The 23,012-nt window shown below is 49.2% G+C and overlaps 1 protein-coding gene across 6 annotated transcripts; it reads right to left on the bottom strand.

The window, feature by feature from the left end:
• Positions 1 to 464: 464 nt before the first annotated feature.
• LOC103708745 (calcium-dependent mitochondrial ATP-magnesium/phosphate carrier protein 2-like) lies at positions 465 to 21,619 on the bottom strand. 6 transcript variants are annotated; one of them, XM_008793810.5, is made up of 5 exons: positions 20,541 to 21,619; positions 16,075 to 16,860; positions 15,866 to 15,956; positions 15,321 to 15,747; positions 465 to 783 (listed from the first exon to the last, which is right to left on the bottom strand). In XM_008793810.5, exons 1-4 carry the CDS (start codon positions 21,010 to 21,012, stop codon positions 15,555 to 15,557), a joined length of 1,542 nt encoding a protein of 513 aa, XP_008792032.1. In that variant the 5' UTR covers positions 21,013 to 21,619; the 3' UTR covers positions 465 to 783; positions 15,321 to 15,554. The 6 variants fall into 6 exon arrangements, with proteins under 6 accessions (XP_008792032.1, XP_008792029.1, XP_088579019.1 ...); XM_008793807.5 differs by having other exon boundaries at positions 465 to 773; XM_088722893.1 differs by having other exon boundaries at positions 16,075 to 16,874; positions 20,541 to 21,604.
• Positions 21,620 to 23,012: the final 1,393 nt, after the last annotated feature.

Genomic DNA, 23,012 nt, shown 5'->3' with positions numbered 1-23,012 from the left:
TAGTCTTGTATATTTTCATAATAGAACCAATTGATATCTTAAGCAAAAAAAAAAAAAAAAACCAATTGATATTAAATAATGAAATTAGATTCAGCTGATATTAATTAATGTAATCAGATTCAGCTAAATTGTCTTGGGCAAAACTTCTTAAAAACGATGGCTTTATTGTTATGTACAAAGGGAAAAACAATAATCCGAATTAACCCCTCGGACATCCAAATACCAGCCTATAAGCATTTGTTCCCGAGAAAAACATGCATGTTATGCATGGAGCCGGCTGGCCCCTAACCAAGTTGCGGACGTAGAATATTGCAACTTGAAATGTAAGTCAAAATAGCCTCTATGCACGCATCCTACGGTAGTATTATTAAATATGCTCTTGGAAGCCAAATCGTCGTGGATGATCTGATTGAACTCAACAATTCTAGCAAGGCCATTCACCGTAAGAACGAAAATCAAAGATGGAAGCTTCAATGTTTAAACTTGTGAATCAGAAATAGTTAAATTCAAACAAATAGAATCCAGTGGGAAGTATTCTCTGAAACATGATAAGCTCTCCATATTCAAATTATACAGCAGGAACTTTTTTTTTTTTTTGAATTCAAAATAATACACAAGTATAGTCAGCTGCTGCTGTAAGACTCGTAGTGGCACCAATGGGCAAGGTTGACCCTCCTTGTTCAAAATTGTTCCAAGTGCCATCAGTTCAAGCTAAAAGAGCCGCATCACGTAGCCGTGGGGGAGGGGATTGTGACTTGGTAACCTATAGCAACCTGCAGTTGTCTTGCATGGACGGTAAACATTACCATACAGAACTGATCATCAATTAACAAATAAGGGAGACATGGTTTGGTATCAACCCTATCAGTTCACTCCGAAACCATTTTCCACATGATGGAAGCAAGAAAAATTTCAGTATTACATGTCAAGCTTATTCTTCAGACGTCAAGAACTAGTGTTTAAAGCCATGAACCATTTTCCTCATAATGGAAGCAAGAAAATTTTATCAATACCATCATATGCCTATCAAAATAAATATTGCAAGTCAAGCTTATTATTCAGACATCAAGAACTAGTGTTTAAAAGCCAATAATAAAGCTCTCAAAAAACTATGATAAACAAAGAAAGCTAATTGGAACAGGAAGACGATTGTAGCTGAAGATGAATCCATGAAAATATCCATAACAATCTTATAGAGACTCCTGACAAGGCTAACCAGCCAACATTTCTTGCTGTCACCAGCTACTGACAGTGCGCGCATCCTTTCAAAAATCTCCAAGGCAGGCAATTGGAGAATTGCAGTTATAATCTCAAAGATAAAAACTAAAGTGGTCCATGACTGAAATGACAAATCTGTAACAGATTTTTAATATTAAAATAACATTCTTGTTCCATACAAAGTGCTTTTAATTATTTCATGTCTACAAGGAGCAATATTTAGATGCTACAAGCAGTAAAGGAATGAATTCATGCATATCATTTATGTTAGCATCTCGAATTCTTAATCAAGATTTGCCTAGCATCACTTTTTTTATTAAATTCCAAAAATTGGATCAAGGAATGTCAGCTCCTGAAGACTCCGGAGAATGAATTGGAGTTTGAAAACTCAATAAATTTAACATGCAGCAATTGCAGAAATAAAAATCAGCATAAGCATATGCTTGCAAGAATACAACCAAGGAATGAAATATGAATGCTATTCTTTTGGCTCCACTAATCTCTCTGATATCTGACAAAATAAGAACTGTGACAAATTATTTAAGCACTCTCTCTATCTGTGTGTATGTGGGTATGGGTGCGGGTGTGTCTGCACATGCATGCATACATGTGCTATGATATAGCACAACAAACAAAAAGAAGGCCAACATTTTTGGATGGCCAACAAACTGGATACAATTCCACTTCGCCATCAGCATGGGTATGGAATCAAAATCAGACTAAGAATTTCTAAAAACAAAAAATGCCAACCCAAATGTCTTCAGAAAATTTGAACCAAACAAGGTTTACTTTCATTTTCGTCTCCCAACATATTTTGTTGTCTCCAATAAATATCTCAACCCCTCTTTGGAAGATTGTCCCATGTAAGTGTCTAATCCAATTTAAATAAAACTAAAGCTTGATTCTTTTATAGACAAAATCTTCAGATAAATTGTATAATTCAAATTCATGCCCACCATCAAGCAAATATGATATGGATAGATTTCTCCAAGAACCTATCCTTGCATTTTCATCATTCAAATCTTCAGTCCCATAAAAGAGAACATATAATAGTCAAAGAGATCAAGAATCCAAGTTCCTTAATTTCTTAATCTGAAAAGTTCCTGTAAACAGTTAGGGAACCCAGTCCTCACACTAATACATTTTGCGGAATCATAAATTCCGGACCAAATGCAAACCAACACACTCTAAGAGCTTGCCCTCCCTCCGTATGCACTTTCCCATGGAGTATAATAGAGGTCAAGTATGCTGATTCACTCAATCCCTACCATCAAAGTGACTTCTTTGCAACAGAGAGCATTGAAGTTGCCCTTGGAACTTCACTTCTAGTGCCTCTTGTGCTCTACGAAAAGGATCACATTAACAATCACTACAGAGCTTATAGATATGGTTTTCCCAAATCTATCAACAATGAAGATTCTTTGGAGAGCAAAGCACAAATCTCTCATTCTCCATCCAATTGGAGCCAAACAAAAGAAGAACTAGAATCATGAAAGATATGCATGAAATTTTTGTAGAGATACCTTTCTCCTAAGAATAATACTAAGTTTTGCCTTCCAATCTTCCAACCATTAAATCAAGCATCAAGTTTTTTCACATCATAAGCCTAATCATGAATATTATATGGACGTGATGAACATACTGCCCGGATTCTACCTGGCTACATGGTGTTGGCAACGCATTGGCACATGCATCGAAATTTATACTTTATAATATTCTAGATCTTTCTAAACAAAACGTCTTGGATTTATATAGAAGAAAGTTAGAATTTTAGAATGCAGAACTTTCAAGAATTCTACTTAGTTCCAATCTCTAACAGTATATTAATAAAGCTTACAAAGAAACACTGAGAAATGCTTCAGGAACTCCAGAGACATGGTTATATAACATACATGTCTTCATCCTCCAGATCATATGCATTCGAGTGTTTTGATTTTTGAATAGAGATTTTCCTTTCTCCTTTTGAATCCTTCTTTGTTTAGCCCAAGTATTTTCCATTTTGGCTTTTAGAAATTAATAGAAAATAAAGTTCCGCATACACATATAAATACATGCATGCACATTGTTGCTGGTGGTCCAAACCGTGAACGATTGGCACTGCGGTGTGAACGGGGTTCCGTCTGAGTTGTCTTGGTTGGTGTTGGTTGCGCTCCACCTTCCGCCAAGAAACCTGCAAACAAGCCTTGCACCACCACCAGGGTGGTGATGGCCCTCCGACGGTCAAGTCAGAGGAGATTGGAGGAGGAGGAGAAGTGATAATCGCAAGTAAGAGAGTGCTCTGGGAGATATTGCTCACCTCCCCCCCTTTCTCCCCCCAGCCGCATATATACCTGACCGGGGGGTCTCTCAGGGGGGTTCGTTATCGTGGGGCACGATGGTGTGGCCACTGACATGGCCGTTACAGGGCGTCGTGGAGCAGCACCGGGTACGGCCACGTCAGGGCATAGTGGGGCTCCGCTTTGTACGGCTGATGCAGGAGATCGTGGAGCAGCATCGGATACAGCCGTTGCAGGGAGTAGTGGAGCAGGAGGCCGCGGCGTGCCTCTGGGGAATAGCCTGTCGTTATCAAGAGATCTCCGACTCGGGGTCGGAGCACTGGATCAAGTAGGGGTGGCAATCGGGTCGGGTCAGGCATAAACAGGTCGGGTCAAATACAGGTCGGGTCAGAAAACTATAAATCTGAACCCGACCTGTTTATTAAACGGGTCAGGAATTGCAAACCTGAACCTGACCTGTTTATTAAACAGATAACCCGACCTGACCCGTTTAACCTGTTTAATAAACAGGTAACCTGTTTACCCAACCCGACCTGTTTAACCTGTTTGCCCAACCTGACCTGTTTAGACCTGTTTAATCTGTCCAACCCAACCTGTTTAACTTGCCCAACCCGACCTGTTTAGACCCGTTTAACCCGTTTAACCCGTTTAACCTGTTTAGACCTGTTTAACCTGTCCAACAGTTAAACGGGTTAAACGGTTTAAACGGGTTAGACATCTAAAACCCGTATCCGACCCAATTAATAAACAGGTTAAACGGGTCGACCTGTTTACGACCCGAACCTGTTTAGGCTAAACCCAAACCTGTTTATGGCGGGTCGAACACAGGTCGGGTTGGCGGGTCGGGTCATATTTTGCCACCCCTAGGATCAAGGGGCAGCCGACTCGGGGTCGGGCTGCGGAGCCGAGGATATCCGACTCGGGGTCGGATTGCTGGATCAAAGGGCAGCCGACTCGGGGTCGGGCTGCGGAGCCGAGGATATCCGACTCGGGGTCGGATTGCTGGATCAAAGGGCAGCCGTAGTCTTCCTGGGCGCGCGTGCCGGTCACGTGGGGCATGGCGGCTTATTTCCCCCGTAACAGTAGCCCCCCACTTCCGAGCCTGGAACCAGAAGGGGAACAGGTGAAGGGAGTGATGTTTCGGGATTGCCGCCGTTTCTCGGAGAGGCGCGCGCGCTTCGAGCTCCCCGCCCTTTTTATGGCGTATGGCGGTTATTGCCGACCTGGCAGTCTGAGGATTTCGGCGGACATCCTTCCTTAATGGTGTCGATTCGCCTTTGGGGCGCGAGCGACCCTTCGGCAGCCAGGCGTCCTCTGGCGTCATCGAGGCGTCACTTGCCTTTCCGCCTATTTAATCGGGGGCCTTTCCCCGTCCGTCTTCTTCTTTACAGATATTTTCAAGTTTCCCCTTTGCGCAGCTGTTGCTGCCGTCGGACTGTTCACTTGTTTCTCCTTTGGCGCTTCCTCCAAGCTGACCTCTTGTACCTTTCGTTGTCTTCTTTTTTTTTTTTTGTATACCGGCGTTTTGCCAAATTGTATGGGCCTCGGCCCTGAAACAATGAAAATTAATGCAAGTTGAATGTTTCTTCATCTCGCCTTCGTCCTTCTTTTTCTTTTAACTCTCGGTAGCGTCTTGCTGACTTCTGGCTCCCGAAATTCTTCCGGCGCTAGGCCAGGCATCCGAGGGTTGGGCCTCAGGAAACTCTTTCGGCGCTAAGCCAGGCATCCGAGGGTTGGGCCTCAGGAAATTCTTCCGGCGCTAAGCCAGGCATCCGAGGGTTGGGCCTCAGGAAACTCTTCCGGCGCTAAGCCAGGCATCCGAGGGTTGGGCCTCAGGAAACTCTTCCGGCGCTAAGCCAGGCATCCGAGGGTTAGGCCTCAGGAAACTCTTCCGGCGCTAAGCCAGGCATCCGAGGGTTAGGCCTCAGGAAACTCTTCCGGCGCTAAGCCAGGCATCCGAGGGTTAGGCCTCAGGAAATTCTTCCGGCGCTAAGCCAGGCATCCGAGGGTTAGGCCCCAGGAAATTCTTCCGGCGCTAAGCCAGGCATCCAAGGGTTAGGCCCCAGGAAATTCCACTCGTTGGTCGACCAAGGCTGGCGCATGCCGAGGCAACCGGTCGGGGCTTCAGGCTAGTCTGCTCCCGGGATGGTCATCGGGTTAGCCTGGCATCCGAGGGCCGAGCCTCGGGACCTTCCACTCGTTGGTCGGCCAAGGCTGGCGCAAGCCGAGGCGACCAGTCGGGGCTTCCGGCTAGTCTGCTCCCGGGATGATCGTCGGGCTAGCCAGGCATCCGAGGGCCGTCAAGCCTCAGGAAATTCCGCTCGTTGGTCGGCCAAGGCTGGCGCAAGCCGAGGCGACCGGTCGGGGCTTCAGGCTAATCTGCTCCCGGGATGATCGTCGGGTTAGCCTGGCATCCGAGGGTTGTCAAGCCTCAGGAAATTCCGCTCGTTGGTCGGCCAAGGCTGGCGCAAGCCGAGGCGACCGGTCGGGGCTTCAGGCTAATCTGCTCCCGGGATGATCGTCGGGTTAGCCTGGCATCCGAGGGTTGTCAAGCCTCAGGAAATTCCGCTCGTTGGTCGGCCAAGGCTGGCGCAAGCCGAGGCGACCGGTCGGGGCTTCAGGCTAATCTGCTCCCGGGATGATCGTCGGGTTAGCCTGGCATCCGAGGGTTGTCAAGCCTCAGGAAATTCCGCTCGTTGGTCGGCCAAGGCTGGCGCAAGCCGAGGCGACCGGTCGGGGCTTCCGGCTAGTCTGCTCCCGGGATGATCATCGGGCTAGCCAGGCATCCGAGGGCCGTCAAGCCTCAGGAAATTCCGCTCGTTGGTCGGCCAAGGCTGGCGCAAGCCGAGGCGACCGGTCGGGGCTTCAGGCTAGTCTGCTCCCGGGATGATCGTCGGGTTAGCCTGGCATCCGAGGGTTGTCAAGCCTCAGGAAATTCCGCTCGTTGGTCGGCCAAGGCTGGCGCAAGCCGAGGCGACCGGTCGGGGCTTCAGGCTAGTCTGCTCCCGGGATGATCGTCGGGTTAGCCTGGCATCCGAGGGTTGTCAAGCCTCAGGAAATTCCGCTCGTTGGTCGGCCAAGGCTGGCGCAAGCCGAGGCGACCGGTCGGGGCTTCAGGCTAGTCTGCTCCCGGGATGATCGTCGGGTTAGCCTGGCATCCGAGGGTTGTCAAGCCTCAGGAAATTCCACTCGTTGGTCGGCCAAGGCTGGCGCGAGCCGAGGCGACCGGTCGGGGCTTCAGGCTAGTCTGCTTCCGGGATGATCATCGGGTTAGCCTGGCATCCGAGGGCCGAGCCTCAGGACATTCCGCTCGTTGGTCGGCCAAGGCTGGCGCAAGCCGAGGCGACCGGTCGGGGCTTCAGGCTAGTCTGCTCTCGGGATGATCATCGGGTTAGCCTGGCATCCGAGGGCCGAGCCTCGGGACATTCCGCTCGTTGGTCGGCCAAGGCTGGCGCGAGCCGAGGCGACCGGTCGGGGCTTCAGGCTAGTCTGCTCCCGGGATGATCATCGGGTTAGCCTGGCATCCGAGGGCCGAGCCTCGGGACATTCCGCTCGTTGGTCGGCCAAGGCTGGCGCGAGCCGAGGCGACCGGTCGGGGCTTCAGGCTAGTCTGCTCCCGGGATGATCATCGGGTTAGCCTGGCATCCGAGGGCCGAGCCTCGGGACATTCCACTCGTTGGTCGGCCAAGGCTGGCGCAAGCCGAGGCGACCGGTCGGGGCTTCAGGCTAGTCTGCTCCCGGGATGATCATCGGGTTAGCCTGGCATCCGAGGGCCGAGCCTCGGGACATTCCACTCGTTGGTCGGCCAAGGCTGGCGCAAGCCGAGGCGACCGGTCGGGGCTTCCGGCTAGTCTGCTCCCGGGATGATCATCGGGCTAGCCAGGCATCCGAGGGCCGAGCCTCGGAAAATTCCGCTCGCTGGTCGTGCGCTTGTCGCTCGCTGCCCGACGGGGTTTCTCCGTGGCCAGCCGCGATCATGTTTCTCCTTTTCTCTAAGCGTTGCCTGGGGGAACACGAGAAGGGCATTAAACGCTAATTAATGCGTTACCTGGGAAATCGGATCGCCAGCTGCTGCTTGCGAGGAGTGTTAGTTGAGCGGCCGCGATACGCGGGTTCTTCGAGGAGGATACGGCCTGGGCGCGAGCGGAGATATGTGGACCTAGGGGTACATGACACCCGGATTGTCCTGCACAAAGAATGCGGTTTAAGGAGAATGACGCTTAGGAAATCGCGGGGAGATACGCCTCGGGAGCCGGAACGGCTCCGGTTTCAATGCGCCTGCATTTATTGGAGCCACCCGCATCGGAACGACCAGGGGGCCGCAGTTTGGCTATAAATACAGGTGCAGGTACGATGGAGTTTGCCAAGCCGGAGCTGTTCAGGTTGCCATGGATCGCGGACCTCCTCCTTGGCATATGACTGAGAGACTCCTGTTGAAGGAAAGGGGAGGCGCTCCCCTTGCGACTTCAGCCAACTAGCCGTTTCATCTGGGATCAACAAGGAGGGTCTTCCCGGCGGAACTCCGCTCTAGGCGTTTCATCCGGGATCACATCTCCCCTCCTTGAAGTTCAGCCTCCCGATCGAGCTCTGCACCAGACGCTCAGTCCGGGACCGCGCCTCCGTATGCTCTTCCCCCTCGAATTCCTTCTCTTTCCTACCACTGGGGAGGATGAGAATATCCTTTGGAGGCGGCGTTCCCCTGGGGGCAGCGGGAGCTTCTTCTGCGGCGGCTCCTCGTCTTTTTGGTGAGGTGCTGGATGGCGCCTCCGGTTAGAAGCACCCACTTCCGGTGGGATTGCAGCTGCTTTGGGTTGAGGGTTTGGGATCCTCGGTCCTCAGCTCCACGGATTCTCCACCTCTTCTTTGCTTTCTTTACTCCCTAATTCCCCTCTGGGAATTCCTTGTAATCACACGAGCACGCCATTGTAACCAGAAATTATTGAAATGAAAAGTGTTGCACCTTTTCAAATTGTCTTTCTGGCCTTGTTGTTCTACTGGTAATACATCCGCAGGTTAGCAGAATTCCAGCCCCTTGGAATTTCTCGGCCATCTAGGGCTTCCAACTGATAGGAGCCAGGTCGGTTTACCCAACGAACTTTATACGGGCCTTCCCAATTCGGCGCTAGCTTCCCACCTTCCGTAGGTTGAGATGCCTTAGCTCGCCTCAGCACCAGATCTCCAATTCTGAAAAGCTTCGGTCGGACTTTGGAGTTGTAATATCGGGCCACCCTCCGCTGATACATTGCCATCCGAACCTGCGCCATTTCCCTTGCTTCTTCTAAGAGATCCAGGTTCCCTCGGAGTTGCTCCGAGTTGGCCTCGGGTCGGTGTGCGGCTACCCGAGGTGAGGGAAGTCCGAGCTCTACGGGGACAACGGCTTCCGTGCCATAGGTTAGGCTGAAAGGCGTCTCCCCGGTTGGAGTCCGATGCGTGGTCCGATACGCCCAAAGGACATTCTCGAGTTCCTCGACCCAAGCTTGCCCCGTCCGTCCGATCCGCACTTTGATACCTTGGAGGATTGTCCGATTTGTGACCTCGGCCTCGCCGTTGGTTTGGGGATGCGACACGGACGTGAACCGATGTTCGATCCCGAACTCCTCGCAGAAGTCTCGGAAATGCTTGTTATCAAACTGTCGACCGTTATCCGAGATGAGGACCCGAGGTACCCCAAATCGGACAATGATGTTCTTCTTTACGAACTTCCGGACTTGCGCCTCCGTGATGGTGGCCAGTGGCTCTGCCTCCACCCACTTGGTGAAGTAGTCGATGGCGACAATCAAAAATTTCCTCTGGGCCGAAGCGATGGGGAATGGTCCGAGGATATCCATTCCCCACTGTGCAAAGGGCCAGGGGGCGGTGATTGGCGCCAAGGGAACAGAGGGGACTCTCTGGATGTTGGCGTGGCGCTGGCAGGCGTCGCATTTCCGTACGTGATCCTTTGAGTCTTCCAATAAGGTCGGCCAATAGTAGCCTTGCCTCATGATCTTATGTGCCAGGGACCTAGCCCCCAGGTGCGATCCGCAGATGCCTTCGTGGACTTCGCTGAGGGCGTAAGCCGCTTCCGAAGGGCGGAGGCACCTTAAGAGGGGGGCGGTGAACGAGGTCCGATACAGCCTCCCTTCGTAGAGTACGTAGTGGGCGGACTTCATAACAAGTCGCCGAGCTTGATCTTCATCTTCGGGGAGGATCCCTTCGGCGAGGTAAGCTACAAGCGGGTCCATCCAAGATGGTTCCGGATCAATTGCCATTACCGCTTCAGCCTCGCCGATGCTCGGGGCATCTAGGGTCTCCAGGTATATCGCCCTTGACAGGTTGTGTGCCTCAGCGCCCACCAAGCGGGACAACCTGTCGGCCCTAGCATTTTCGCTCCTTGGAACCTGCTGAATGTCAATACTGCCGAGGTCGGGAATGAGTGCTTGCACCTTCCGGACGTAGCTCTGCATGGTCGGGCTCCGTGCCTCGAACTCCCCTCGAACCTGCCCGACCACCAGCTGGGAGTCGGTGAAGACCTTCAGACGCCGGATGCCGAGCTCCTTGGCGAGTTTGAGTCCCGTGACTAGGGCCTCGTACTCCGCCTCATTGTTGGTCACTGGAAATCCGAACCTCAAGGCATACTCGGCTATCACTCCATCGGGATTGGTAAGGACCAGCCCAGCCCCTCCACCTTCAGGGTTCGACGACCCGTCAATGTGGAGCGTCCAGATCGGGAGATCGAGGCTGGGTGTTTCCGGCGGCCTAGGTTCCGCCTCCTGCACAGTGCACTCAGCGAGAAAGTCCGCGAGCACCTGGGCCTTGATGGCGGGCCGGGGCTGGTAGCGGATGTCGAACTCACCAAGTTCTACTGCCCACTTCACCAGCCGTCCCGCATTCTCAGGATTGCTGAGGATCTGCCGCAGTGGTTGATCGGTCAAAAGGGTGACAGAATGAGCCCGGAAATAGGGGCGAAGCCTCCTGGTCGCAGTCAGCAGCGCGAAGGCGATCTTTTCAGCCTTCGTGTACCGCGTCTCGGCATCCCGGAGGACTCGGCTGGTGTAGTACACGGGCTTCTGAAGTTTTGCCTCTTCCCGAACCAGTACTGCGCTGACTGCGGTTGGGGAGACCGCCAGGTAAAGGTAGAGCATCTCCCCCTCTTGCGGCTTGGACAGCAGGGGAGGAGACGCCATGTACTCCTTGAGCTGGTCGAACGCCACTTGACATTCAGCCGTCCAGAGGAAGTCTTTCGGGCGCTTCAACACCTTGAAGAACGGTTGGCAGCGTTCGGCCGATTTTGCCACAAATCGTCCGAGCGCGGCGACCCTCCCAGCGAGCTCCTGAACCTCCTTCACTTTGGTCGGAGGGGACATATCTTGGATAGCCTTGATTTTGTCCGGGTTGGCCTCGATCCCCCGCTGGTTGACAATGAAGCCGAGGAACCTCCCGGCCGAAGCACCAAAGGCGCACTTCGCTGGGTTTAGCTTCATACGAAACTTCCGCAAGGTGGCGAAGGTCTCCTCCAGATCCGCAATGTGCTGATCCGCATGGCGGCTCTTTACCAGCATATCGTCCACGTACACCTCCATGTTCCGGCCGATCTGCTCCTTGAAGATTTTATTGACGAGGCGCTGGTAAGTAGCGCCAGCGTTCTTCAGACCGAAGGGCATTACCTTGTAACAGTACAGCCCCCTGTCTGTTATGAAGGCCGTTTTCTTCTCGTCCTGTGGAGCCATCATTATTTGGTTGTAGCCGGAGAAGGCGTCCATGAAAGACAGCAGCTGATATCCGGAAGTCGCGTCGACCAGTTGGTCTATTCGCGGAAGCGGAAAGCTATCCTTGGGGCACGCCTTGTTCAGGTCGGTGTAGTCGACGCACATCCTCCACTTCCCGCTCGCCTTCCGGACAAGTACGACGTTTGCCAGCCACTCGGGGTAGCTCACTTCCCTTATGAAACCTGCCTCCAAGAGTTTATCTACCTCCTGGTCGACCACCCGGATCTGATCCGGGGCACAGTGTCTCTTCTTTTGATTTACTGGTCGGTGGGTCGGGTCGACGTTGAGGGCGTGAGAAATGACCTCCGGGTCGATCCCAGGTACATCGGCCGCCGACCAGGCAAACACATCAGCATTGGCTCGGAGGAATTCCACTAATCGGAGCCGAGCTTCCAAGTCGAGGTTGGCACCGACCCGGACCGTGCGGTCCGGGCGGCCTTCTTCGAGGGGAACTTCGATTACGCCCTCGGCCGGCTCCCCGTGCCGCAAGGCCACTTCGTCTCTGGCGTCAAGGGACTCGACGCTTAGGGCCTCTATGGGCTTCTTCCCTTTGAGAGTTGCTAGGAAACACTGCCGTGCGGTTGGTTGGTCACCTCGGACCTCTCCAATCCCGGCCGCCGTGGGGAACCGCATGAGCAAATGGTAGGTAGAAACCACCGCGCGAAGGGCGTTCAGTCCGGGTCGTCCGAGGATAGCGTTGTAGGCCGAGGGGACACGGACGACCAAGAACCCGAGTCGCACCGTGGCTTCTGCGGGTGCAACGCCCGCAGTCACAGGCAGCTCAATGACACCTTCGGCCGAGATAGCGTCTCCAGTGAATCCTATGAGGGGGGTGGATGTTTGGTGCAACAATTGTCGGGACAAGCTCATCTTTTGGAAGGCCTCGTAATACAAAATATCAGCTGAGCTTCCACTATCCACAAGAACACGCCTTACATCATAGTTCGCCATAGTGAGAGAGATCACCATGGCGTCATCGTGGGGAGTCTGAACCCCCTTTACATCTTCATCACAAAAAGTGATTACATTTCCGACCCGCTGCCTCTTCGCGACGGCCACTCCTGATGCTTCCGCCGAGCCCCCTGCGTTCCTCACGGGCCGAGAGCAGCCCCCAGTGATGGTGTGGATCACTCCCGCAACGGGTCGATTCTGCTCCCGAGGCTCCTGAGGGGCCGGGTCGACCGGACGCGGGTCTGCCGGGGGACGTCGGTCGTTTACATATCGACCGAGACGCCCTCGGCGAATGAGAGCCTCGATCTCGTCCCGAAGCTGGAAGCAGTCTTCGGTATCGTGGCCGTGGTCTCGGTGGTACTCACAGTACGCCCGAGAAGGCCTCCTCCCAGGGATCTTCTTCATCTGCCTCGGGACCGGGAGGTCCTCCCGCCCCTTGACCTCCATGAGGATCTGGGCCCGGGGGGCCAGGAGTGGGGTGTACCGGTTGAAGCGTCGGTGCGGAGAACGAGGGCGTGTGGCGCCGTGGTTCCTTGCTGGTGACGGGCTTCTGCGCCGGCGTTGAGGCGTCGGGCTCCTCCTCTGGGGTGCCTCTTTTCGCCTTTTCTTCCCGGGCTTTAGAGGGGCCTCGGCGGCCTCCTTGTTCCGGTGGGAGGCTGCCTCCTCGGCGTCTGCATACTGGTTTGCCCGAGATAACAGCTCCGGGAAGCTCCGCGGCAGGCGTTTGTCCAGGGAGAAGGTGAGTCTGCCCTTCCGGAAGCCACGCTTCAGGGCTGAGAGAGCCACTTCCTGGCTCAGGTTCCGGACCTCCAGTGTAGCCTTGTTGAAGCGGGTGAGATAATCCCGCAGGCTTTCTCCCTCGTTTTGCCGGACATCAAAGAGGGAGTCGGAGACCAGTCGCCGCCTGCTACTGACGGCGAAATGGCTGATGAAGAAGCGGGTGAACTGGTCGAAGGACTGGATGGAGTTAGCCTCCAGGCCGGCGAACCATGCCCTTGCCGGGCCACGGAGGGTCGCCGGGAAGGCCTTGCAGAGGAGCGGATCCGATGCTCCATGGAGGAGCATAAGAGTCCTGAAACTCTCCACGTGGTCCCGCGGGTCCGCCGCCCCGTCGTAGGGTTCGATCGCCGGCATTTTGAACCCCGGCGGGTTCGGGGTCCGCAGGATCCTCGAGGCAAGCGCCGGCTGGGAGGAGATCTCCAAGTCAGCGAAGGGATCTTTGGAGTGGCCCTTCAGGACCTGAAGTTGTCTGTGGAGATCGTCCACCCGCCGGTCCAGGGAGCGCGACCGGTGGGTGGGGGACAAGGAGCGGCGCGAGGGGGACCGACTGGAGTGCGGGCCCCTCGAGGACTGGGTTGTCTGAGAACGCGCCCGGGTCCGCCTCTCGTACCCCGCACAGCTCCGATGAGAAGGTCCTGGCAGAATGGACCGCACTCGAGAATCCTCCTCGCGCCGGCGCTCCTCTCCATGGGAGAGGAAGGAGCGCGGGTTGTGAGGAAGAGGCGAGTGCTCGGGGGGCAGCGGCTCCTGAGCCCGTTGCGGCACCCGAGAGATCACGCCCTGCAGATTCTGCACTGCCTCCGCGAGGGTGCGAACCTGCTGGGCTAGCTGGTCGAACTGGGCAGCTTCGACCGTCTGAATGGGAAAAGGGGCGGTGGAGTGCTGCTGAGAGTGCGTTGGGGACGCAGCAGCCTCCCGGCCGGAGGCGCGAGAGGCTCCGCGACCGGAAGCATTGGAAGCTCCACGACCACCTCGCCGTGCCATTACGATCGTTCTAAGATTCGGGCCCTCCTTCTAGCGCCAACTGTTGCTGGTGGTCCAAACCGTGAACGATTGGCACTGCGGTGTGAACGGGGTTCCGTCTGAGTTGTCTTGGTTGGTGTTGGTTGCGCTCCACCTTCCGCCAAGAAACCTGCAAACAAGCCTTGCACCACCACCAGGGTGGTGATGGCCCTCCGACGGTCAAGTCAGAGGAGATTGGAGGAGGAGGAGAAGTGATAATCGCAAGTAAGAGAGTGCTCTGGGAGATATTGCTCACCTCCCCCCCTTTCTCCCCCCAGCCGCATATATACCTGACCGGGGGGTCTCTCAGGGGGGTTCGTTATCGTGGGGCACGATGGTGTGGCCACTGACATGGCCGTTACAGGGCGTCGTGGAGCAGCACCGGGTACGGCCACGTCAGGGCATAGTGGGGCTCCGCTTTGTACGGCTGATGCAGGAGATCGTGGAGCAGCATCGGATACAGCCGTTGCAGGGAGTAGTGGAGCAGGAGGCCGCGGCGTGCCTCTGGGGAATAGCCTGTCGTTATCAAGAGATCTCCGACTCGGGGTCGGAGCACTGGATCAAGGGGCAGCCGACTCGGGGTCGGGCTGCGGAGCCGAGGATATCCGACTCGGGGTCGGATTGCTGGATCAAAGGGCAGCCGACTCGGGGTCGGGCTGCGGAGCCGAGGATATCCGACTCGGGGTCGGATTGCTGGATCAAAGGGCAGCCGTAGTCTTCCTGGGCGCGCGTGCCGGTCACGTGGGGCATGGCGGCTTATTTCCCCCGTAACACACATAATTTGGAAGTAGAGAATCACACCTTGCACTATTTTCGAACATCAACACCCATATTTATATTAAGAATACCCTAAATGGGAGACTCAAGTTGCACCCAAAACCTTCAAATACGTTTGTTTGCAAGAAAAGCTAATGAAGACCTCTGTCCACAATGACATGGCATATGGCCTATAGTAACATGTTTCCATGCATGAAATCAGATTATTGTGATGCTGAAAAGCTAATTAATGTGCAGGAAAGGGGGAAAATCTAAAGCACACACCAATATTAAGGAATAGCTATGCCCTGAACATATATTTTTGATCTACAAAGCAAGGCTATATATGAATTGCTTCTAAAGCTGTAATATTTTTTGTCTCCTCCCTCTTTTCCTTCTGCAGAAGTTCTAATTGCGACGCACATTACTAACAAAGCATGACCTGAAGAACAATGATTCTAGAAATAAATAAAACTTCATGTATCTGGTCAAAGATATAGATACACTTAGAGCTTATATGCAGAGAAAAATTTAAGAAAAATTTATAGTTATTAATATGTGGGAGTGCAACCTAAAAGAAGGGGGACATTACCTCAAAGTCCAATGTCAGGCCTTGAAGATAACCCTAATGTTATTTCCAAATAGCTTTGCCAAGAGGGTTGCTAAAATGACCTTTACATCATACTCTGAAGGAAAAATACCATCACATAACTGAAACAATCATATCACCTACTTAATCAGTAACCTTATCCTCGTAATCGTCATCATAAACTCTATAGTCAGCCATGTCAATAATGGTGGCTACTAGCCAAAATTATAGATTCCTTTAATCAAGAAAGAGGTTTTTTTTCATGGTCTCATAAACAAGATAAGTAATACTTGCAGATGGAACCACTTTGAGCAGATTTGGAAAAATTCCTTTATAGAATCCTGAAAAACCTTCATGCTGAAGGGTTCTCCAAAACACATCAGACATTCCTTGATATGCAGTGGTTGAGTTAGAACGCTGGGCTTGCATTCTGCACATTGACAATACAGTAAACCATTACGAAAGTTCAGAGAGGAATGCCATAGTATTAACTATAAACACAAGATGCCAAATCTGCAATCAAAATGCATAACTTTAACATGACTTACCTTGTTCTTATAACCTGCAAGGGATAAACGCACGTTGCTCCAAGAGCTCCTGAAATAGTACCACAACCCAGTTGCACTAGTGGGCCAGGTTCTACATGAAATGCAAAACTTTCAGAATATGACATATCATCTAATAGAGGAAAGGCATTATGAAAGAGAAATGATGAGTAATAAAAGCATTATGAATAGTAATATATGGACAAACTTACCACTATCTTTAAGAATATATGTTTTAGACATATCTTTCAAGGTCTCATATGCTGCAAGATCTATGCCAGCATATGGGATAATTCCAAGAAGAGATGGGATGATGCCCCTATAGAAAGCTCGGGGCCCTTCATGCACCCATATATCTTTTGACAGTGTACCAAGATTAGGAACTTTTCCACCTTCACATGCATAAGTCTGCAGTCGTGTTTTCACAAGATCCATGGGATAAATTGCCGTTTGTGCCACCGCACCTGCTAAACCACCAGCAATAAGACGCCCAGAAGCACCAATGCCACTCTCATCTTCTCCTTTGGCTTTGACAATCAAATCTTTTAGCATCTCATATGTGTAAAATTTTATTGCACTTTCAGGTGCAACCTTCATCACATTTAAGGCATTCCCCCTAAAAAATCCCAAGAAATGGCCCTCTCTCCATATGTCCTTTATTGCTGAACTAATGTGTGCACGGTTTGTCTGCACTTGCATAACCACTTTAAGACGATCAAGAGGAGCAGTAGCTGTACGAGAAGCTGCTCCAGCTACTCCTCCTGCAATCAAGTACTTGCTTGCATTCACATGCTTACTTATACCTTCAGGAATAACAGCCTGTTCACCTATATCAACAAGGCATACTCTCTCCCAGTACTGATAAATGTTCTCGATGGTTGCTTCATGGGGATAAAGTAAAAGGAAATCTCTCCATTCTTCAAAAGTTATAATCCCATTGTTATCCTTATCAACATGCTCTACGAAACGAGCAAGCTCCTCATCATCAATTTCAATTCCTGCAAAAGGAAAACTGGTTTGGCTTATGAGATGAAATCCACAAACAAGAAGAAACGTCAAAATAGGGATCCTTTCTTTTTTCTCTCCATATGTGTAAAAGTGAAACAAAGGATGAACTTGTTTACAGAAACTGTAAAAGAGATCTTTACTGCATAAAATGCAAAAGCCTAGTGTAGCTAAATAATTTGCATGTGTGACTGCTGGCTTCCCATCTAAAAATAACTCTTCTTTGAGTATAAAAACTCATCCATTTTTGCTCTCTGATAAAATAACCAAGAAAGCAAAAGAAGTAGATAATCTAGATAAGGTATATTTAGCAAATCAGAATTCTAAATAATCATGACTGAGGGGATAACATAGATCCATAATATGATCCTTGCTCCTGAACCAACCACGTGCATCACCCATGCCTGGTACTAAACAATTAAACATGTATAATATTTAGCATGGTCTTCAATCACCTCATCTCTTGCACTTTCACACTTCACTTTCCTATAAATTTAGCTCTGCAAACGTGGTTATTCCATTAATACTAGTTATGGCTAAAAGAAATAAACAATCAACTATACCAAAAGTAAAGGGAGGACAATAAAGAAAACATCCATGGTTCCTGAAGCCCTATATTTACTGGTAATCATCTCGATAATTTGCAGCTAGGAACAATAAGATAGCAGCTAAAAGATTGCTAATTCTCTAGCTTCATTGACCACTCTAGCAAAATTCAAACATATAAATCCAGCCAACGTCATATCACTGGAGGATTATCCTTCAGTAAGGTTTGAATGATAAAAAAATAAAAATCCTATTTACCTGAACGAGTTCTTTTAGAAGTTTCTCTTCGTTCAGGCAAGATATGTTGAGAAAGCTGTCTCAGAACATTAATCACGAATAACACATTTCTGATGACACTTGATATCTGAATCCAGCACAGGATTTAAGATACATGATCACATAATCTTTCTCCACAAATGCATTCTGACAACATAATCTAAACTTACACCATCTAAGTTGAAATAAGTCATGATATCATTCACCATGGATCCTTCTACGAATCCAATTATTAAATTCACTTATAAACCACCATGACTGACCCAACTACCAAGTTTCATATGCATAAGTGCACAAGTGAATTTGAATATGATGAATTAACATTTCTTCAGTGCTAAAACACTTGAATGAAAAGAATGTTCCTACTTCGTTGCCTCTCCTGTTTCATGCAATTAAGTAATGAAACTACTATGAAGATTTCCGAGTCCCTCAACCATCGCCGACAGCCTGGCTGTCTTCGGCAGTCGCCGGATTCGTGTTCACCTCCCCTATTCTTTTCTTCTCCTTCTTCCTTTCCGATCGACCACCACCGCCAAGAGTCGTGGCCGTTGCTGTTGTCGCTGCCACTGTTGTTGAGGTCGCCGCCATAGGGGGGTGGACGACCATGGATCTTCTCTCTCTCCCTCTCTCTCTTCTCTCTTGCCTTCTCCCTCTTTCTCTCTCTTGCCCTCTCTCTCTCCTCTGTTTCTTTCTCTTTATCACTCTCTCTAGATATTTTATAGACCAATGAAGGGTTCAGATATCTAGGTAAACCCAGGTTAACCAGATAGACCCTAGAAGGGGGCTCAAGCTGGCATTGCACGACCAAAGCTTTAGGCAAGCAAAGTTAAAATTTAATACCATTCTTTCTATAATATCATACCATTGATCATGGTTGTTATGGTCACTCTGATAATTAGGCCCAATCTTGTAGTGGGACAATCATCTGGGTAAGAAGGTGTTGGGCAGACTATTTTGTCCTCGAGTTCATAGATCGAGAAAAGGATCGGTGTACCCAGTGTTTGAGTCTGTCATCGGTAGAGATAAAAAGTTTGATACATAATCATTTATATGGATAATATGTATTTAGTAACATATATCGATGCCTTTGGGATTTGCATCATTGCTGTGTGATTGCTTGTTGATTTCTAACATTAGTGTGTGTGTGTGTGTATATATATATATTATAGACATATCAAATATCGGTAATTATGGTTTTAATTGTTTGGAATATGATGCTGATAATTTTGAAATTTGGGTATGAAACATAATAAAAAATTATATTTTCTCTGGTATGAATGAAATTGAATGATTTGTTTGCTGAACAAAAGGTTTTGGACTAAACATATCATGGATTGTTAGTCATGGGTCGAATCGTCACACATTGGTTTGCCGCCGTGGGCCAAAGCACAGATATTTTTGGTTTGCCATCGCAAGTTGAAGTGCGGATATTCTAGTTTAACACCGTGAGTCGAAGCGCAGTTATCTTAGTTTACCATCGCGGGCCGAAATACGAATATTTTGATTTTCCACCACGGACTGAAACGTGGAATTATGGTTTGCTAGTCACAGGCCGAAGCGTGACCATGAATAGTCCAAGTCAAAAAGATAATGGTTGATTGAAAATTTAGATAAAAATGAAAGATTAAAATTATAAAACCACAATATGATAATATCTTACATGTTTTCTAGAATGAGTTATATGTTTGATAACATATATTTATGGATGCATATTTATTTGGGTTTTATCAAGCTATATTGAATAATAGGTATGATATTTTATAAATTTTACCGTATTTTTATGTGGTTTATAGTTAATCTTTATTTTATATTTATTTCGTCTATATTGGTGTGAGTATGGGAGGTTCTTACTGAGCTGTAAAGCTCACACCACCTCTTTTCTTTTTCTTCCAGAGTTTCAGGATGTATAGCTTCGGATGGGTTGGGTGTGGAGTTCGAGCATTAGAGTTATGAGTTACTTAGTTTATTTTCTGATACTGATGAATGTTTGTAAGTTTGTAATTGAAAAGTTGATTATTTGATTGTAGCGAATTTATTTAGTTAGATTATTCGGCTATTCGTTGTTGATTTAAATTTCTAAAATTATTTGGAAATTGCTTATCTTAGGTCTTGCATAATCTCTAAGGCATCGCTCCTCTAAGGTTCATATGGTCGTGTCACAGGGCCGACCCAGGTGATGGGTTTGAGGTGTAACAATAACTCTTCATAATCTGCTATGAAAGTTATAATTTGTGTTTGGCTCCTCATGCTTGCATTGCAACATGTTCATAACATTACTTTATGGAAACAATGAATAACAATTTAGAGTATAGAAAAAAGTCATATTACAAAGTATTTAACGTAAAAGTGCCCGATGATTTGTATATCATTTTACAGCATTTTCCATATCAACATTTCATGCTTTTATATTACTGCATTCTAATTTGACTCAGTGGATTCAACAGGTGCTTCCAATTGCATAAGACTACATTAAGGGGAAGAAAATAAGTGTTCTCTGCAATTTAGGAGGAGCACAAGGAAGAGCAACATGGCTTAAAATCTTCGCAGTTGAGTTGAAGGCCGAAGAGCTTCATGAGTTTTAGTCTCCAGCATTTACATTTGTTACTCCCTAACATTACCTTAGCTCGTGGTTTCAAAAGATCCCTGAAAATTAGTGAATGCGAACCGCTCCTCTTTTTGTGAAAGGTATTAATCAGTCGACTGCCATGAAATTTCAGGTGTCCAGGCATCCATGGTTGGTCCTCAAGATTCAACATCGACAATCATTCCCTTTTATTTATTTATTTATTTATTTTATTTAGCTTTTGTGTGTGTTTCTGGCTTAATCGCAGAAAGAGAAGAGATGTCTTACCTGCCTGGACGAGCGCGTCCCAGAGCTCCTCGGGCAAGATGCATCCGTTGTGCTCGACATCGATGGCCTGGAAGATGCGATAGAGCTCGAGCTCCTTGTCGTCCATGTAGCGGCGGAACTCCTGGTAGTCGACCCGGCCGTCCCGATTGGCGTCGCAGACCTTGAGGAGATCCCTGGCGTACTTGTACTCGGCGGGGATGCGGAGCGCCAACAGGCCGGCCTCGATTTGGGCGTAGTCGAGGTGGCCGAGGCCCGCCGCGTCGAAGAAGTTGAAGAGGCTCCGGATCCGGACCTCCCGCTCTTCCTTGGTCTCGTGCAGGGCGAGGAGGACGTGGTCCATGGAGACGGGGCCCGGCTTCCGCACCGGGTTGCACCCGCCGACCGACCGCCGCTGCTGCTGCTCGCCCTCGGCGGCCATCTTCGCGGGGAAGCCGACGTGCTGCTCCACCGCCGCCTGGCCCGCGCCCGACATCCTTCTCCTCAGGCCGATCCGAAACGGATGGCGAACACCACCATCCCCCGATTCACCAGATTTAGGGGGGACGAGACCTGGAGATCGAGACAAAGCAAACAACCACCAATTTAGGGGGGTAGCGATGAATCGGAATTCTATTCCTCGCGAGGACGATGAGGAGGAGGGGGTTCTCCTTCTTGTCGTCCTTCTTCCTTAGACCTAACCAAGAAGCTTCAAGCAGAGGAATTTCGGAGGAATCTGGGGAGAAAGCGAGACAGGACAGAAAGCGGAAGGGCTGGATGCGGAGATCCGACGGCGGAATCGGCCGGAGGTCAAAGGAGGGGGAGACCCCGGTCGTCGTCGAAGGAGCGCATTCCTGGGCTCATATCCTTTTCCCCCACTCCAAGAAAATATACATATAGAGGAGATTTTTTGGTTTGAGGGTGGGGGGAGTGATGGGGGTGCAGGACGGCCGTGGTGAGGGAGAACTGTGAAAAGAGGGGGATGAGACGATGAGGGCCTTGACACGAAAAAAATTAAACAAAAGGGTCGGGCAACGGCATATTCCTCCGAGATATCTGATGTAGCGTGAGTTTTTGGAGAAAAAAAGCTGGTCGCCACCACGTTCTTCTGGAAAAACAGAATAAAATTAAATAAAATAAATAAAAGCTCTTGAACTGATTTTACTGAATTTAATTTACATCCAAACTGAGCTGTGTTTGTTCAGAATTTGTGGGTCTCTTGAAGACACGGGAATGTTCCTGGTGCATTAAGGTTATTTGAAGTGGTTGGAGGCAACCAGCAAGCGTGAGCTAAGAACCATCTTAATGCCATGATGCTGTAATTCATCGAATGGAAGCACTTTATTTGTCAATGAATTGTTTCTGATGAGGCATCTGTCGTTACTCTCTCTCTCTCTAATTAAAACATAAATATATAATTAAAAACCCGCCTTTCCCACTTTTTGCTTTTGCAATTAGATCCTTTTGTCAACAAGAATCAAGCGTCCGCTTACCATCATCTCTATAACTTTGAACAATTTCAAAGGTTCAAATGGTAGACCGCGAAGCATTGAACACACGTTTCAACCAAAGACTTGGAAATCTCTTGCTTAGTCTTTTCAAATATGTGTTTTCTAATTATACTAATTCACCTTTTTTTTACTTGTTCTCTCTATGATCGACATCTAACATGTAGCTCTAATTCCCGATATAAAATGTCTTCTTTACACAAATTTGGTCCTACGGGATCTTCCACAAGCATCAACTTCCCACCTCTCTAGTTCTCTCACAACAGAAATCCTGAAGGCTTTCATCTCCTGTTGAATTCAGATCAGTTCGGGGAGACACATTTCTCACATGTGAGATCAGGAATCCCTCTTCCTTGGGCTGAAGCACAGATGAGTTCGGGGAGAAACATTTCTCACGTGTGAGATCAGGAATCCCCCTTCCTTTGGCTGAAGCTCAGATCAGTACGGGGAGACACATTTCTCACATGTGAGATCAGGAATCCCTCTTCCTTGGGCTGAAGCTCTCGATAGATCCGTGCACGATCTTCGTATACCAATGAAGCCAGTAGAAAGATGACAAAATTCAATCCTAGACGATGCTCATATACTGGCAGCAATACACGAAAGCATGTGGCAGACACTAATTAAGTTAGGAGTACAATAGTATGGGCAGGTTCTATTAATTTAGGTGCAAACAGCCAGTCCCCGTGCAATCTTTCTTCCAATAATAACAATCCATTTATTTGGGCTTAAAGTAAATAAATAATATTGATCAGCCCCAGGGATCAACCAACACCATTTCTAAGGCCAGGCCGATGCAATCTGGAGCTCCTAGGAACAATTGGCAGTCCTCCCGAGCCTGCCATGCGGCTAATTACAGCACATTATTTAATATTCATGGATAAAAATCGGCGACTGATATTTTTTGCTTTTCTATTTCAGACAAAAGAAAAAAAAAAAAAAGAAGCTGCTTAACCGACAATAATACCCATCTTCCTAAAGATCATCC

This window comes from Phoenix dactylifera, chromosome 5 (assembly GCF_051530095.1).
Source record: "Phoenix dactylifera cultivar Ajwa chromosome 5, Ajwa_hap1_PhDact_Kaust_v1.1, whole genome shotgun sequence".
In the NCBI taxonomy this organism is placed as follows: domain Eukaryota; kingdom Viridiplantae; phylum Streptophyta; class Magnoliopsida; order Arecales; family Arecaceae; genus Phoenix; species Phoenix dactylifera.
This window is presented reverse-complemented; position numbering and strand designations above follow the sequence as displayed.